Source organism: Callithrix jacchus, chromosome 12, assembly GCF_049354715.1.
Source record: "Callithrix jacchus isolate 240 chromosome 12, calJac240_pri, whole genome shotgun sequence".
In the NCBI taxonomy this organism is placed as follows: Eukaryota; Metazoa; Chordata; class Mammalia; order Primates; family Cebidae; genus Callithrix; species Callithrix jacchus.
The window spans coordinates 115,566,567-115,582,847 of record NC_133513.1 but is presented as its reverse complement, the minus strand read 5'-3'; the positions used below and the strand labels follow the sequence as shown (position 1 = coordinate 115,582,847).

The following is a 16,281-nucleotide window of genomic DNA, read 5'->3' as shown; positions in this document are numbered from 1 at the left end:
GTAAGTGCTTGAACCAGGACTCCCGGGGAGGAAGCATCCTGGGCAGAGGGAACAGCGCGTGGAAAGGCCCTGCGACAGGAGCACCCCTTGTGTGTTACAGAAAGAGCGAGGAGGCCAGTGTGGCTAAAGCAAGGGTCAGGAGTGGGACAGCAGGACAGAGAAATCCTGCAGGAAGGCATAGGGTGTCTTCCATAAATATTAATAGCAGCCACGCCCACCAGCAAGCCTGTTCTGGATGACTCAGCCACTGTGAAGAACAGGGGCCTTTCCACGGAGGCCCCTGGCACCTGTGGTGGAACTTGCTGTCTGCCACCTGCAGCTCCAACCATAACCTCTCCTTTAGTCCTGTCTGCCTCTCCTTGGCCTTGCTTCTCGCCTATTCTCACTGCTCTCCTAGCTGCTTCCTCTCAGCTTTTCCACCTCATCAAACACTGCGCCTAGGAGGTCACTCCTATTTCCCCAACACGCCGATGTTGCTGCACATGCTGGCCAAATGATGCTCAAAGATCCCACCCCCCACTTCCCATGGGGATCTGGATGGCCCCAGCTTTGGCTCGGCTACTCTGGGTTCCGCTGGCACCAAGCGGCATCTTTCATGAATTTCTGAGTTCACAGCTGCTCCAGGCAGTCAAGAATGCCAGAAAATGATTTGCCAGAAAACTAATAGTGTGTCACTGGACAAGAGGGCAAACACGATAAAGCGGCCTGCAGGCCTCAGCACTGGGAGAATGCAGAGCCAGGACTGAACAGCGCTGCACAGATAAGACCTGGGACAGCACGTCCAATATGTGCCTCATGACAGGTGGGCTGCCCCCCAACCCCCTGCCCTTTGCCAGACAAAGGACAGGATGCTCAGCTGGATTTGAATTTCAGATAGATGAACATGTTTTTTAATGTAAGTATGTCCCATGCCTCAAGGATACTTTATCGAAGATTCAGATTTAATGGGCACCCTGTATTTTCATTTGCTAAATCTGCCCTCTCACCCCAACAAACAACAAGGTTTGGGAAATGCACGATTAACCCCATGAACTGGTCTCTTCCTGTCGATTTTCTCCGAGCAATTCATGCTCACGACTGCAAATCTCTGGGCAGTGAGTACTGTGCACAGTGCTTACCAAGCTTGGCTTCTAATCACCTTTCTCCTGGAGTACCTGGCAGAGAAATCAGCTCACAACACAAAAAAACTTCAAGCTCCTTGAGTTTAGGGACGAGCCTTAGCTTTGTTTCCACCTTGACTGGTCACACTTTTTCTTACAGGATCAACAAATGCTTGGATTGAAAGCATCATTTGGAAGCACGTCTCTGAGCTGGTCCTGGTTTCAAGCCTCTCACTCTCCTCTTCTCCACCCAGGGCCTACCTGGTGCAGTTGCCCTAAATACAGAGCTCTTTCTACCACATGGTTTCTCCAAGCACCCCTCTTCCTTCTCATTTCCAAAGGTATTGACTCCCTTCTTTCTAAAATCAACTCCCTCCCAATTTCCTCTGGGCCCTGGTACTCTCAAGTACCCCATCCTCCCACCAGCAGTGACCTCATCTTCCTGCTCTGTAATTGCCCCTGGATACACAGAGGGCACAGAGGACCAGGGGATGCTGAGGGGGACTGGGTGTTTTCAAATGAGCTTTGGCAGGAGGAAGAATGAACCTCGGCCTATCCCGTCATTTCTAAAGCAAGGCCCACCAACACCAGCCTTCTCCCTCTCACGCCGTTACACGTGCCTCTGCAGCCTGCAGGAGGCGGCCTTCGGAGGCCCTTCAGATGTCAGCAGTAATCACCCAACAATGAGCGGATATGCAGCTGAACCAACTGCTCATTGCTTCCTCCAGAAGAAAGAGCTCCCTGCCTGCTTAGTATGGCTTTCCTCCGCAACACTGACAGGCTCTCATTAGATCATCACGAGCCAGGAAACCTCATCTTGCCGAAGGGTTTCTTATCCTTGGCATAATGGACATTTGGGGATGGTCAGGTTTTTATCTTGGGGGCTGTCCTGTGCCCTGTAGGATGCTTAGCAGCAACCCTATCCTCCACACACTGGATGCCAGTAGTCCCCACCCCCTACCCCACTGTGACAACCAACACTGTCTCTAGACACTGCCATGTACCCTTGGGGCAACCCAGGGGGCAGAATCCTCCCTGGTTGGGAACCGATGTCTTATTGTGTTCGTCAACAGAGCAGGCTGCTCGGTGGGGTCCCTCGCAGGGCTAGAGGGTCCCCTGTGGTCACCTGGGTTCCCAGTCCTCCCTGCTCCCCTACTAGGTTTTTCTTATTTTTTGGAAACATAGTCTCACTCTGTCACCCAGGCTGGAGTGCAGTGGTGCAATCTCGGCTCACTGCAACTTCCACCTCCCAGGTTCAACTGATTCTCCTGCCTCAGCCTCCCAAGTAGCTGGGATTACAGGTATGTGCCACCATGTCCAGCTAATTTTTGTATTTTTACAAAAATAAAAAAAATTTTGGTCTCAAACTCCTAACCTTAAACGATCCGCCCACCTCAGCCTCCCGAAGTGCTGAGGTGCTGGGATTGCAGGTGTGAGCCACCACGCCTGGCCTTCCCTACTGGATTTCTAAACATCCACATAGCACATCTGCATGAAGACAGATGCAGACGCAATCAACTGTGTGATTCATTTGTTCATTCCACAAATAACCCAGGATGCCTCCTAGACATCAGCCACTGTGGGGTGTGCCATGGACATAGAGGTAAGGAAGGACAGGACCCCAGATGACTCCATCCACAACACTTTCTCCACCTCACATCTCCATTGGCACAGATCTGGGCAGTGCCCTGGAGAACAGTGCCTTGCACGCAGGCTCCAGGTTTCTGGCTCAGTCTGATGACAAAGTCAGCACCCTCGGCTCATCAGATAAAAAGGCTCAATAGGGCATCCCAGTTACATGAGCCTGCTGGGCCGCCATCACCAAGGACCACAGACTGGGCAGCTTAAACCACAGAAATGTCTTTCTCACGGTGCTGGCAGCTGGTGTCTTGGACAGTGTGTTTGTCTCTCCTGAGGCCTCTCTCCTTGGTTTGCAAATGGCCTTTTCTCTGTGCACACACCTGGTCTCTTCCTCTTCCAATAGAAACACTGGTCCCCATGGGATTAGGGCACCACCCGTATGAACCCGTTCAACCTTCACTGCCTCCTATAAAGGTCCTCCCTGCAATAATCACATTGGGAGTTGGGGCTTCAGCATCCGAATGTGGGGGCCACAATTCAGCCCACAGCACCAGTGCTGGGCAATACAACCCCCAAGTTGCGGGAAAGGCAATGTGTTAGAATGACAGGAGATTCCCAGGAAAGGGAGAGAGCTAGGACAGGGCAGCCGACATCACCCAGCGGATGTCACCTTTTCCAAAGACCACACTCTTAGCCTTGCTGGGCTGTTTCTCACAGGAGCACCTGCTGCCAGTCCCTGCACTGGTTCCTCTCCATCCTCCCCTCCTTCACCCCATCCCCCAATGAGTTCGCTCCGGGCAGGGATCCTTGGTGCCCAGAGGGCCAGTGATGTGGCCCGGCACCCACAGGCTCCTCTTAAGCTGACACATCATGGGTACATGGTCTCATACACAGGGAACATGGCTTTATATCTTCTAAGTATATGAACACTACCTTCAATTAGTAATATTTATTCTGGGAAAAGGTCTCCATTTTAAGTAGGCTAACAAGACACAAATAAAGCATTACTTGGTCTTTGTGTGACATTTTGCTGGTGGCTGTGGGCAGCTCAGAGCAAGTCCATGATGAATTCAACATTTCCCAAATTTGCCTAGCCTAAGACACACCTGAGACACTCATTAAAACCCCAGACTCCGCCTCCACCTGTCCCTTCCTCTGCAGAGCAGCAGTTCCTTCCTCAGGGCTGGGGTGAGGCTCTGAGCCCCTCCAAGTAGCAGGTGCCACAGGTGCGTCTGCTCATCGGGAAGTCTGGAACTGGGCTGGCTCACCTCATCCACTTCTGTCTGGGCCTAGCCTCCCTTTCAAAACCTCCGGTGGGCAACACTTGAGTATTTGGCCACAGAAATTAGTGGGCTTTGAGGATGGGCCTTTGAGCTCCAATTCCCTGTGTGGATTTCACCTCAGAATCGTGGGGCACCAGGGCTGCAGAAGTGCCAGGCAGAGGCTGTCCTTCAGTGCTCACTGTCCTCTGATGTGGGCCAAAACTGAGAGCTCGAGAAACCAAACCCAAAACTGACCAGCAAGACAGCAGGAGGCCTGTGCCATGGCTGCCTTCTGTCCTCAGACCAGTGGGTGTTCAGGCTGTCATGGAGACCCCACTGGGTCCCCGGAACCCCCACCAGCTGGGTCTGTGCTCCTCTGCTTACTGAGGTCGACCTTGCTCTCGTATATCTGCTCTCAACTTCTGTTCAGTTCCCAGAAATCAAGAGGGAGAAGTGCTGCGGAGGCATCGTGCGGACAGACAATTGCTGATCATGTTAACTCACTTAGTGATGAAGAAATTGAATTCTCTTTACATAAACCAAATTGTTCCCAGCTGAGTTGGCCTCATGAGCATCTAAGTAACAGAGCCACAGTCAGGATGGGGAGAACCTAAGGGGAGGCTTTGCTAGGTAGGGTAGGAAGTAAGAAGGCAGCCAGGAGCACTGTCAGAGTGACAGCCCCACTGTGCTGTGGGGGCGGTTCAGACAGCTGGGACTTCAGCAGCTCTGGGCTGGTCCTGGCTCCACCTAGAACATGCCGCAGGTCACCATTTTGTTTTTAAAGAGACAGGGTCCCACTCTGTCACCCAGGCTGCAGTGCAGTGGCGTTACCATAGTTCACAGCAACCTCAAACTCCCAGGCTCTAGCAATCCTCTCACCTCACCCACCTAAGTAGCTACCCAAACTCATGCCACCATACCCGGCTAGTTTTTAAAGTTGGGCTCTAGTGATCCTCCCACCTCAGCCTCCCAAAGTGCTGAGACTACAGGTATGGGCCATTATGCCCAGCCCACATGTCCCTCTCTGTCCTGCTTTGCTGACTGTCACTTCTCTCGTGTCAGCCAGAGATGGGCAACTTTCCCTGCCACGTCCCCACCTGCTGTCCTGCTGGGGCTCTTCCCTGGTGGGCTGCCCACCAAGGGGTCATGGTCCCCCAGGCCAGGCCCCAGCATCAGCACAAGAGCTCTGTCAGTTTACTGACCTAACTGCTCATTTGAAGGGAGAGGGAGAGGGAGAGGGCAACGGGGGAAATAACACTGGCTGTGACCTGGGGCCACTCCTCATCCTTTACAAGCAGGCATGATATGGGACACGTTGGAAAAGTGCTTTCTTTTTTTTATAGACAGAGTCTGGCTCTGTCACCCAGGCTGGAGTACAGTGGCACCATCTCAGCTCATGGCAACCTCTGACTCCTTGGTTCAAGCCATTCTCCTGCCTCAGCCTCCCAAGCAGCTGGGATTACAGGCATGCACCACCACGCCCAGCTAATTTTTGTATCTTTAGTAGAGACGGGGTTTCACCACGTTGGCCAAGATGGTCTTGATCTCCTGACTTCGTGATCCACCCTCCTTGACCTCCCAAAGTGTTGGGATTACAGACGTGAGCCACCGCACCCTGCCTAAGTACTTTCTTTAAAAGCTGAAGAAGACAGCACAAAGGTAGACCACTAACATAATTCAGATTCAAAAGATGTCGGTTTCAGAGTCCAGAGTCAGACAAAAAGCGGTGGAAACCTTGGCTCTGCCACTCATCTGCTCGCTGTCTTTGGCCAAAGTTCCTTAACCTTGCTGTGCCTCAATGTCTCTGTCTCTAGTACCTCCCCCGCATGTTACTATTGTTCCATTACATCACTAAACGTTGACCATAACAGGGAACACCTATGGGGCCTGCTTACACCCGTCTTCCCAGGAGGATAATGGCTGAGCCACTGGGGTCTGCGGGAGCGCCCGATAGTCCATTCGTGGTCCAACTGTGCCTGTGTGGATGTGGAGTGCAGTCCAGCCCCTCTGGCAAGGTGAACAGGCATCCAGAGGGTTGGGGCCCTGCCAGGTTGTTGGTGTCTCCACCCAAGGGGCACAGGACACATGAGGTCACCATCCCCCGAAGTAAACACAGCCACTGCAGGCAGGTGAGGTCGCCATCCTCTCACTTCTTCGCCTGGCTACGCAGCCCCCAAACTCTCCACCGTCCCCTTAGCCTGGGATGAACGGGTCTTGGATCTGTGGCTCTGAACCCATAAACCCCTGGCTCAATGGCCAGGGGCCCCTGGATGCAGTGCCAGCCTCTGCCTGGGCTGCATCAGAATCCCCAGTGATCTCATCTGTTCCCTGGACCTGGGCACATGAAACACTCATATGGTGAAGAGGGAGCAGCCAGCCAAAAAGGGTCCAAGTGCCTGTGGACCCTCACTGTGTGCTCTGGTCCAAATGTGTGGGTCCCCAAAATCCCTATGTTGAAATCCTCATATAAGGTGGGGCCTTTGGGAAGTGATGAGCTCATGGGGGCAGTGTCCTCATAAGTGGCTTTAGTGCCCTTACAAAAGAGGCCCGAGGAAGACTGTGTGTCCTTCCACGATGCAAGGACACCGGGAGGAGGTGCTATCTATGAACAGAAAGCAGACAACACCCTCCCTAGACACCACATCTGCCAGGGCCTTGGTCTTGGGCTTCCTGGCCTCCAGAACTGTGAGCAATTCATTTCTGTTGTTAGCAGGTGCCCAGCCTGTGGTTACGTTGTGATAGCCACCTGGTCGGACCTAAGACAGTGTGCTGTCATCAGCTGTCGTCGGGCATTCTGTGCAGGTGAGGAGGGAGAGTCCATAAGCACCTGGCCCAGGGCATAGCAGGTGCCAGGAAAAGGCAGCCATGGCCCCCAGCTCTTCACACGCCATGGTGACACCCACTTCTATGTCCCTGCCCCAGGCTTGGAAGGGCCTCGGCTGGGTTCTGGGCTACCCCACCCTATGACAGGAAGTCTCCTGTGGCTTCAGGAACACCCACACATGGACTGCTCAGAGATGAAGGCAGGTGACAGCGTGTACAACGACCAGCAGCAGACCCAGGGAGAATGGAAGCCACCGGGTGCTCTGCGGCTAGGCTGGGCACTGAGCTCCATTCCAAGTCAATGTGAGGAGAGCCGTCCACTACCAGCCGCTTGGAGCACAGTCAGTGCCTGGCTAGCATCTGCTGGCTGTGAACCCATATACCCCTGGCTCGATGGCTTGCGCCCCCAAGTGCAGTGCCACAATCAGTGCCTGGCGGGACCATGTCCCGGAGAGAGAGGAAAGGTGTAGGCACGCAGGGTACAGGGAGGCTCCCGTCACTTCCGAGGCCCCAGCATGGCCTTTCCCTGGGCTTGGCAGTCTTCACGCAAGAACGAGTAAAGAAGCTGCATTCCCCAACATTCATCAATGTCCTTGAAGGGCAGGTGAGCACTGTTTGAAGGGACCTGCCTCGGCTCTCCTGCCATGTCACCCCCACTGACCATCCACTGACTTGCAATCCTTTGCCCCATCCTCTGCCCCGGGGGCGTGGCCCAGGCTGCAGCTCTCAGGACAGGCTGGCAGGACTGGCCCAGCACACATCTGAGCAATGGCAGGTTCAGCAACGACTTTCACTCAGCACCTACTAAGTGCCTGCCCCGGGGTAGGCGCGCAAAGGCACCAGCTCACTGCACCTTCGAGGAGAGCAGTCTGGCTCCAAATGGAAGGGAGCTGGGCTTGGAGGTGGAGAGGCCTGGGTTCTGACGCTAGAGCCCCTCATCGGCTGCGAGACAGCACACGAGGTCCGTAACCTCCACGTGTCACTGGGAATCAGGGGAAGACATCCACTGTACAGAGACGTTGGGTGCATGCGGCCAATCCTCCCTCACTGCGTGGGAGATGAAACAGAGGACCTAGCATAGCCCTTACAAGGCAAATGCTTGATTGGGAGCCATTATTTAATTACATGACATGTCATTACGCCCTTCAGTGGCCAGTTTTGAGTTTTAATAACACGGTCACTGTACATCAGCCAAGCATTCTGTTCACACGACCGTGGGAGGCCAGAGCAGGAAGGATCTGAAGGGACTCACAGATCTCCCTCTTCATCTTACAGATAAGGGAACTGTGCTCAGATGAGCTGAGTCCTGGCCCACCCCAGCTGGCAGCAGGTGCAATCCTTTGCCCCATCCTCTGCCTCGGGAGTGTGGACCAGGCTACAGCTCTCCAGACAGGCTGGCGGGGCTGCTCCGGCCCACATCTTCCATCCCAGAGAGCACAGAGACGCTGGTAGGACCCAATGTAGGGCAAGTGAGTGCTTTATAAAATGTAGGTTGGCAGGAAGAAAAACCACATCTTTATTCACAGCCAAAGGTCTTGTCTATACTTCACGTGGTTCCCACAGCACCTTCTGCCACATCCCAGGCACTGTGCAGAGGAAAGTGAACAATAGATTTCCCCCCCGTGCCCTTCTTTCCTGTGGTTCTCAGAACGAATCTTTCTTCTCCTACAGCCACCTACACTAGCAAGCACAGCTGCCTTCCCACGCCTTTGTAATGCCCCATGCTGGTCTACAGAATGAACGAGGGGACCCTCCATCTGGGAGGTGGTTTTCTACCAGGGCAGCAAATCAAATGGATCTTTGTAAAGCCCAAGCTAGGGGGGCTTTCAGCAGACACAGTTCCAACCGTAAGTCTCCTCAGTGTACAACCCTTACACAGCTAGGCTCGCTGCCGTTTTCAAAGGAGAAGCATAAAGTCCCCGTTCAAACACTCCAATTGGTGTAATCAAAGGTTCTGAAGGGCTGTGACTCCGCAGCAATTAACTTTCCAGCCCTTTCCCTTGAGGTGGGGGTTATCTCTTAATCCTCAATAATGCTCATTCTTTTAGTAACTGCCATCTAAAAGAGAGGTGGGTGTGGTGTGTGTTCGTTTTTAAGAATGGAGATTGTTCTTTGCTTTGCTGAAAGGAAGTTAGGCAGAAGGAAGAAGGACCGCACCAGAGAAAAGAACAGAGTGGCATCCTGTTCTCCAGGAGCTGGCAGGACACTGGGAATCCCAGGAGACATGCCTGTGGCCAGAAGTGGCTTTCTCTGCATACTCCTTGGCGTCTGGGGATGAAACATGCCCTATAATATGCCATCATCCTCTTCTAAACTGTTTTCTTTCCTTTTTTCTTTTTTTTTTTGAGATGAAGTCTCCCTCTGTCACCCAGGCTGGAGTACAGTGGCGTGATCTCGGCTCACTACAACCTCCGCCTACCAGGTTCAAGTGATTCTCCTGCCTCAGCCTCTCCAGTAGCTGGGACTACAGGTGTGCACCACCACACCCAGCTAATGTTTGTATTTTTAGTAGAGAACGGGTTTTACTATGTTGGACAGGCTGGTCTTGAACTCCTGACCTCATGATCCGCCTGCCTTGCCTCCCCAAGTGCTGGGATTACAGGTGTTAGCCATCGCACCTGGCCAAGAATACTTTATTCTTAATCACACATTTGACCTAGAGATTACAATGTATTTGTCATTCAGCCACTTTCCATTAAAAATTATCGGTAACTTTTAAAAAATATTATGGGAAATACAGTTTTATGTGCTTTATTATACGAAATAAAGGCAGAGATGCAAATAACTTTCTGAGAACTATAGACAGCGCTCCTGGCTCTTCTCTACCTTCAAATCAAAGAAATACCAGTCACTATCCTCCTGGAGCCCGGTGTCTACACTGGTCAGCCAAATCCAGACACGGCTGTGGGCTGATGAGCTGTCACAGATGGGGAACACGGGAGCAGTTTTTGTTGAACTCCAGCAAAGGCGTCAGCTCTCATGAACACTGTCCTGCCTCCTTGCCCCAGCACAGGGACTTACTGGTTTAGGAACAACGCCCCGGGAGTGTACATCCTTTCCAAAACAATGGGCTGCTCAAATCCAGGGCGGACAAAAAGAATTCCACCCATTTCTTTCTAAAACCAGCATCAAGGTCAAAATGTTATTTTATTGTACAGTTTACCTGGCTCCCGGCCAGGGCAAGAGCACAGTGGAGGTGCCCAGCCCCATCCTTGGCTCCTTCTTAAGTAACGTTTGCCCTCAGGAGGAAGGGCCGGGAGAAGGGGACAAGGGGGACCCTGGCGGTGGCCGCTCCCAAGTATCCACTGTGTGGTCTAGAAGGGATCTGGCCCTGCAGATTCCTCATCACACAGGAGGGCTGTGGGCCAAGGAAGGCCACAGTGGGGTCCTCTAAGGTGTGGGGCCCAGAGCTGTCCAGGTCTAAGGACAATGCCACCTGGCCCCCTGGCCGGCCTATGGGGCCCTCTCTGGTAGGCCCCATCTCTTCCAGGCACCTATGCATCTTCCATGTGAGAGGTGGTTCTCTGTGCTGGTATAACTGTGGGAGGCACAGAATGCCCCCCAGGGGTGGCGTGGGGAGTGGATCTGCTCCACCTGTCCACTAATGACCCGTCTAAAAGGAACATCAAGGTGTTTTCACTCACATTAAGGGAAAAGAGATGTGGGAAAGCAATAAGAAATCAGGTGACACGAGATTAATGGGGAATAACCAAACCACCATGGTCTGCTGTGAATGTCTACCCCTCTATCCTCACCCCTTGCTACCTTCCTTCCCCAAGCCTGGTGTTGGAAATACACGTGTAGATTACAGGGCTGTCCAGAACAAACGCTCTTACAAGAGCAAGGGGCCAAGAGCTGGAATCCAAGACTACTGTGAACTTCCGAGACCCACTGCCCTCCTCCAAACCCAGTCGCCCCAGAGGCCGCCCCTCAAATTCTGCAAAGCAAATGCAGAAATAATCCAATGTATCTGTTTACGCTTTGTTTTCAAGAAAACTGCAAAAGCCACATCAAGCACAACTCAAAGCCAAGAGGCCGACTTGGCCCCCTGGGGTGGGTACTCGCCTGCAGCCTGCCCCACGAGGAACTGTCGCTAATCTCCCCCGGGGCTCATGGGCACACAGCTCTCTGCAGCCTCCCTGCCCTTGGTTACCTGGTTCTTCCGGGGGTGGCTGTGCGCTGACCTCGGGTTCTGGGATGACTTCGGGGGGCGGCGGGGGTGGAGCAGGTGGAGCTTTGACAGGGGTTGTTGACTCCGGGGTCTCAAATGCCTCTTCAGAATCAGAACTCCTGATGAGAGAGAGGGAGAAGCAGCACAGGTTAGACAGGGGCCCAGGGCCAGTTCTGCTAAGCAAGCGTGGCCTTCGGACCCAGAGCCAGTGGTGGGTTCTAGCTCGCTGCTCAATTAAACTGTGCAGGGACAGATGACAGGAAAGTAATTTTCTCAGTCGTGATTCCCAAGGGTGAATCTTATCAGTGGCTCTGACTGTGCAGAAACGATGTATTCTTTGAACTCAGCTCTACTGGAAATACATGCTTCTCGCCTTAGTGGCAAATACACACAGGGCAGATTCTGGATGAACTTCCACACACGCTCGCTATTGGGTGTGGATTCAGAGAGAGAGAGGCATTTACATGTTCAATGCCATGGTGCCAACTCAGCCACAGGATCCCCCCGCATCATCCTCTCCACTGATGCCTTCTCATCACCTCTCGTGACTTGGGAGTACTTATTCCAGTAGTGCTTACTGTCTTTCTCTTCTACTGAGCTCAAAAGACAGGAGGGCAGCCGGCCTTGTTTATCACAGCACCCCCGAGCCTACAGCAGAGGGCTAGGAATGAACATCCGGTGAGTGGGTAAATGGAGTGAATGAACGAAGCCAGCAAGCCGGCCAGGCAGACGGTGCATCAGACCGACACAAAGCACCGCCACCAACCCCGACACAGTGAAAAAAAAAATGGCCCTCGCTGGTCTGCAGGAAAGTCTGCTCTCAAGGAAGGCTCTTCATCCAGAAAACTGGACCGAAAATCCATCTGGAGAAACTCTGCTCACTAACAAGGAAAGCCACTGGCCAAGCCTTGGCCTGCGCTGAAGAAGAACCAACAGGCCAGGCGTGGTGGCTCCCGCTTCTGATCCCAGGGCTTTGGGAGACTGAGGTGGGAGGAGTGCTTGATGTCAGGTATTTGAGAGTAGCCTGGGCAACATGGTAAGGCCCCATTTCTATAAAAAATAAAAATATTAGCCAGGCTTGGTGGCACATGCCTATGGTCTCAGCAACTAGGGAGGGTGAGGCAGGAGGATCACTTGAGCCCAGAAGTTTGAGGCTGCAGTGAGCTATGACTGTGCCAATACACCCCAGCCTGGGTGATAAAGAAAGACCCTGTCTCTTAAAAAAATTTTAAAAAGATGAGGAAGAACCAACAGACAGCCCTCCCCATCACCCTGCTGCCACTGGTGACTCAATTTTAAGCCAGAAACAATAAGGCTCCCCACAGTACCAAGCTGGCTCCACCTATGCTCAAGATGCCAAGGGCCTGCGGTGCCAAGCCCAGCCTTGCCTCAGAGGACAGCTAGCATTGGGCAGCAGCAGCAGCTGGGGTGAGTCCATTTTGGAAAGGTTAAACAGACCAAAATACTGATTTAGTCTTGCAACGAGGGGGTTAATTATCAAGAGGGTGGACACTTAGGGTGGCTGACTGGCACAAACGATCCCAGCAAGCACATCTGGTGAAGACATGAAATCAGGGTGACCTGGCAGGTGAGTATGGACAGTGTGTGCACCAAGCTGCACTGGTGTCACCGAGCCATGCCACCCAATGCTGTGAGATGTTCACATTGGCAAGCTTCCACAAGGACCAAAGGACCAGGGACCCCAGGAGAGGTCACCATCTTCTAAAGTCTACCAGCCAGCTGGCAGAGAGCACCAGGAACCAAACCAATCCTTCCACTCTCCGCTGGGACCAGAGGAAAGAGCAATCTGGTGAGTTCCCTTCAGAAAGTCTATATCAATGCTTTTACAACTAGTTTGTTAGTGAGTTACTTTATCAGCATCAAAGACCCCCTTGCCCCGCCTCTACCCGCAAGGACCTTGGCTCCTCCAACCAGTCACAAAGCCTCCAGGGAACCAAAGAGTTTAAAAGAAACATCATCGCTGCTTTTGATGGGGTCCAATGAGCCAAAGCCAGTCTACTATTAAATTTCATGAGAAAATAATTCATGCAAACACAACAAAAGATATTGACTTCTTAAAAACACTCATGAATATCAAAGGGCTTAGCTTTTGTCTGTGGGGAGAATGTAAGATCCACACTTGCACAACAACAGATCGAGGTACCTGAAGTATCTGTTTATCCATGTGGAAAACAAAAGGAGGTCACACAACTGAGCCACAAAGAAGAATGAGAGTTCGGATCAGCCTGATGGCCGATGCAGGGCCCTGGGTGCAGCCCTAGGAACCAGCTTCCTCACCAGGCCCCGAACACCGCACCATCATGAGCAACACTGACACGATACAGAGTTAACTTGCCTTTTTCCAGAGCCTCCCTGGTGCAGCAGACTGGAGTCCCCACTGCTGGTCACCGCTGTCCACATCCACCGGGCCCATGCCACAGGGGACCACGTCTGCCAGGAGGCATAGGCCATTTCCGCTGAAGAACAGCCTCTGTCGCCCAAATTCCCACCCCTAACTCCCCTGCTGGTATCTCTTGGATCCAAATCTCTTTCTAGGTCACCAAAAAGTTAGCTGCACCATCAGCCCAGGAATGCAGGAGATGCTGTGAGCTTCTCCAGCGTCCAGAGGCCCCGAGGCTGCCCCACTCATGCAGAGATTCGGGGAAAGCCTGAGGGCTCATCCGTCCCCTGGCTCCTGCATTCCTGAGTACTGGCGACGTCAGGCTCTGAAGCACAAAAGGCCCTGCTCTTTCTCAACAGCACAATCGGCAACAGGGAGGGCCGGATGCCCCTCGGTTCTAGCTGCTGAATTCCAATGAGGTCTCTGCTGCAGCAGCTGCCCAGCCCGCGCACCTGCCCAGAGGGACCGCCGCTCACTATCACCCTGTGTGGAAGGCAGAGCATGGGGTGGCCAGGGCACACCAAGCCCCTTTGTGGTCCCTTGCCTGTTCACTATGAACGATTTCTACATCAAAACACCAGGGGCCACATGGACCACGAGGATGGCATTCCTTCCGGTGCTGCCTGCCTTGTTTTCATATCTCTGAACCCTCTCTTAGGAGCAGAGAGCAAGTTAATTAGAGGAGGTGGATGGCAGCTTTTTTAATTAGCTCTTTTTTCCCTATTCAGTTTCCCAGGGGCTCAAATGCATTTCTAAGAGCAAGGATTTCGACAGCCCACCCCCAACGAGTCAGTACTTTATAAAAATAAAGCAGCACTTTGGGGTCCCAGTGTATAAATGCAACTCCAACCGTCTCGGATTTTTTTTTCTACTAGAAAAAACCCAAAGTATAAGAAATTATTCCGTTAAGCCTTCACACATTTTAAAAATGAAAGAAAATAAATTTGCTGCAAAAGATGTAGCAGAAAGAGAAATGTTGTCATTACAATCTGCTGAAATCTCTCCATTATAGGAAAATAGCTTTACCAGGATATGCACATGCTATGTCCACCACAGAAGGAAATATGCAAATGCAATAAAATATCTCTATTTCTATAGTGTAAACCAACCTTGTCCAACCCGCAGCCCATAGGCTGCATGCGGCCAAGACAGCTTTGAATGAGGCCCAACACAAATTCGTAAACTTTCTTAAGACACTATGAGATTTCGTTGTGATTTCTTTCTTTTTTTTTTAGGTCATCAATTATCATTAGCGTTAGTGTATTTTATGTGTGGCCCAAGACAGTTCTTATTCTTCCATTGTGGCCCAGGGAATCCAAAAGATTGGACACCCCTGAACTGTAACACTTTAATTATCAGCATGAAAAGCATAGTAACTACCATTTGTTGAATATACTGTTATGTGTCAGGCATAAAAGTAAGCCCATTGTACATACATCTAAAGTTTTCAAAAATGCCCTGCCTAGCCAGGTATGGTGGTGCGCACTTGTAATCCCAGCTACATGGGAGGCTGACTCAGGAGGATCCCTCTGATCTAGGAGTTAGAGACTGCAGCAAGCTATGATCACACAACTATACTTCAGCCTGAAGGACAGAGCAAGACCTTGACTCTTAAAAAAAAGATCCTGGCTGCCAGAGAGCAGGCCCATTTTACAGATGAGACAATTCGGCATTAGGGGGCCGAATTCCTTTACCAGAGCCCGTATGGTTACCAAATGATGGAAGCGAAGTCTCAAATCCAGAACTGCCTGCCTCTAAAATCTGTGCCCTTTTCACCACCTCTGTGGCTTCCAAATATTTTTAGCAAGTTCCATTTACAATATACTTGTATTATAAGGGCTACCATGGAGAGCAACTGAGTTGTTTGGAGGAACCTGAAAGTCTGACTCGGGGCTGGAGACATGTAGGGCAGCCGGAAGCCTGTTGATCTCTCCCCCGGCTGCACGTCACCAGAAAGAGTCCTGAGATGCACCCATGAGTTACTACAAACAGCCCCTGATCTTTTTAAATTATACTTTACGTTCTGGGGTACATGTGCAGAACGTGCAGGTTTGTTACATAGGTATACACGTGCCATGGTGGTGGCTTGCTGCATCAATCCCCCGTCATCTACATTAAGTATTTCTCCTAATGCTATCCCTCCCCAATCCCCCGGCCCCCTGCTATCCCTCCCCTAGTCCCCCACCCCCCAACAGGCCCCAGTGTGTTATGTTATCCTCCCTGTGTCCATGTGTTCTCATTGTTCAATTTCCATGAGTGAGAACATGCAGTGTTTGGTTTTCTGTTCTTCTGTCAGTTTGCTGAAAATGATGGTTTCCAGCTTCATCCATGTCCCTGCAAAGGACATAAACTCATCCTTCTTTTTATGGCTGCATAGTATTCCATAGTACATATGTGCCACATTTTCTTTATCCAGTCTATCACTGATGGGCATTTGGACTGGGTCCAAGTCTTTGCTATTGGGAACACTGTAGTGATAAACATACGTGTGCATGCATCTTTATAGTAGAATGATTTATAATCCTCTGAGTATATACACAATAATGGGATTGCTGGGTCAAATGATATTTATATTTCTAGATCCTTGAGGAATCGCCACGCAGCCCCGGATTTTTAACGGCCTGTCCTGTGATTGTGGAATATTTTTGAATAAGGCAGACAGGGCAGGAGGGTCTACCAGCTGTACAAACTGGACTGATGTATCAGTACAAGGCAATCAATGTGCTGATGGTATCCAATAGCACACAGTGCAGTGCGTACAAACAAGGAAGAGAGAAACATGTGGCCCAGTGTGGACAGACTGCTGCCACCAGAACAGGGCCCTGCTGAGCTCCTCCACTGTGAATTAGCACGGCTTAAAAACATTATTTGAAGTACTTTCTTGGTCTCAAAGTCCCACAGAGAAACCTCTACTCCACACAATACTGAACTAAGCAGCTCCAC

At 51.6% G+C, this 16,281-nt stretch overlaps 1 protein-coding gene across 50 annotated transcripts in view; it reads right to left on the bottom strand.

Annotated features, from left to right (window-relative positions):
- TACC2 (transforming acidic coiled-coil containing protein 2) overlaps positions 1–16,281 on the bottom strand; it is a 246,073-nt gene that overhangs the window by 42,868 nt on the left and 186,924 nt on the right. For 49 of the 50 annotated variants that reach the window (XM_035269317.3, XM_054243402.2, XM_035269326.3 and 46 more), the window contains one exon: positions 10,920–11,056. In XM_035269317.3, the coding sequence (XP_035125208.3) occupies positions 10,920–11,056 (137 nt within the window). Of the gene's footprint in view, positions 1–10,919; positions 11,057–13,293; positions 13,666–16,281 lie in introns of those variants that run through there. The other variant, XM_035269329.3, reaches the window with a different exon arrangement.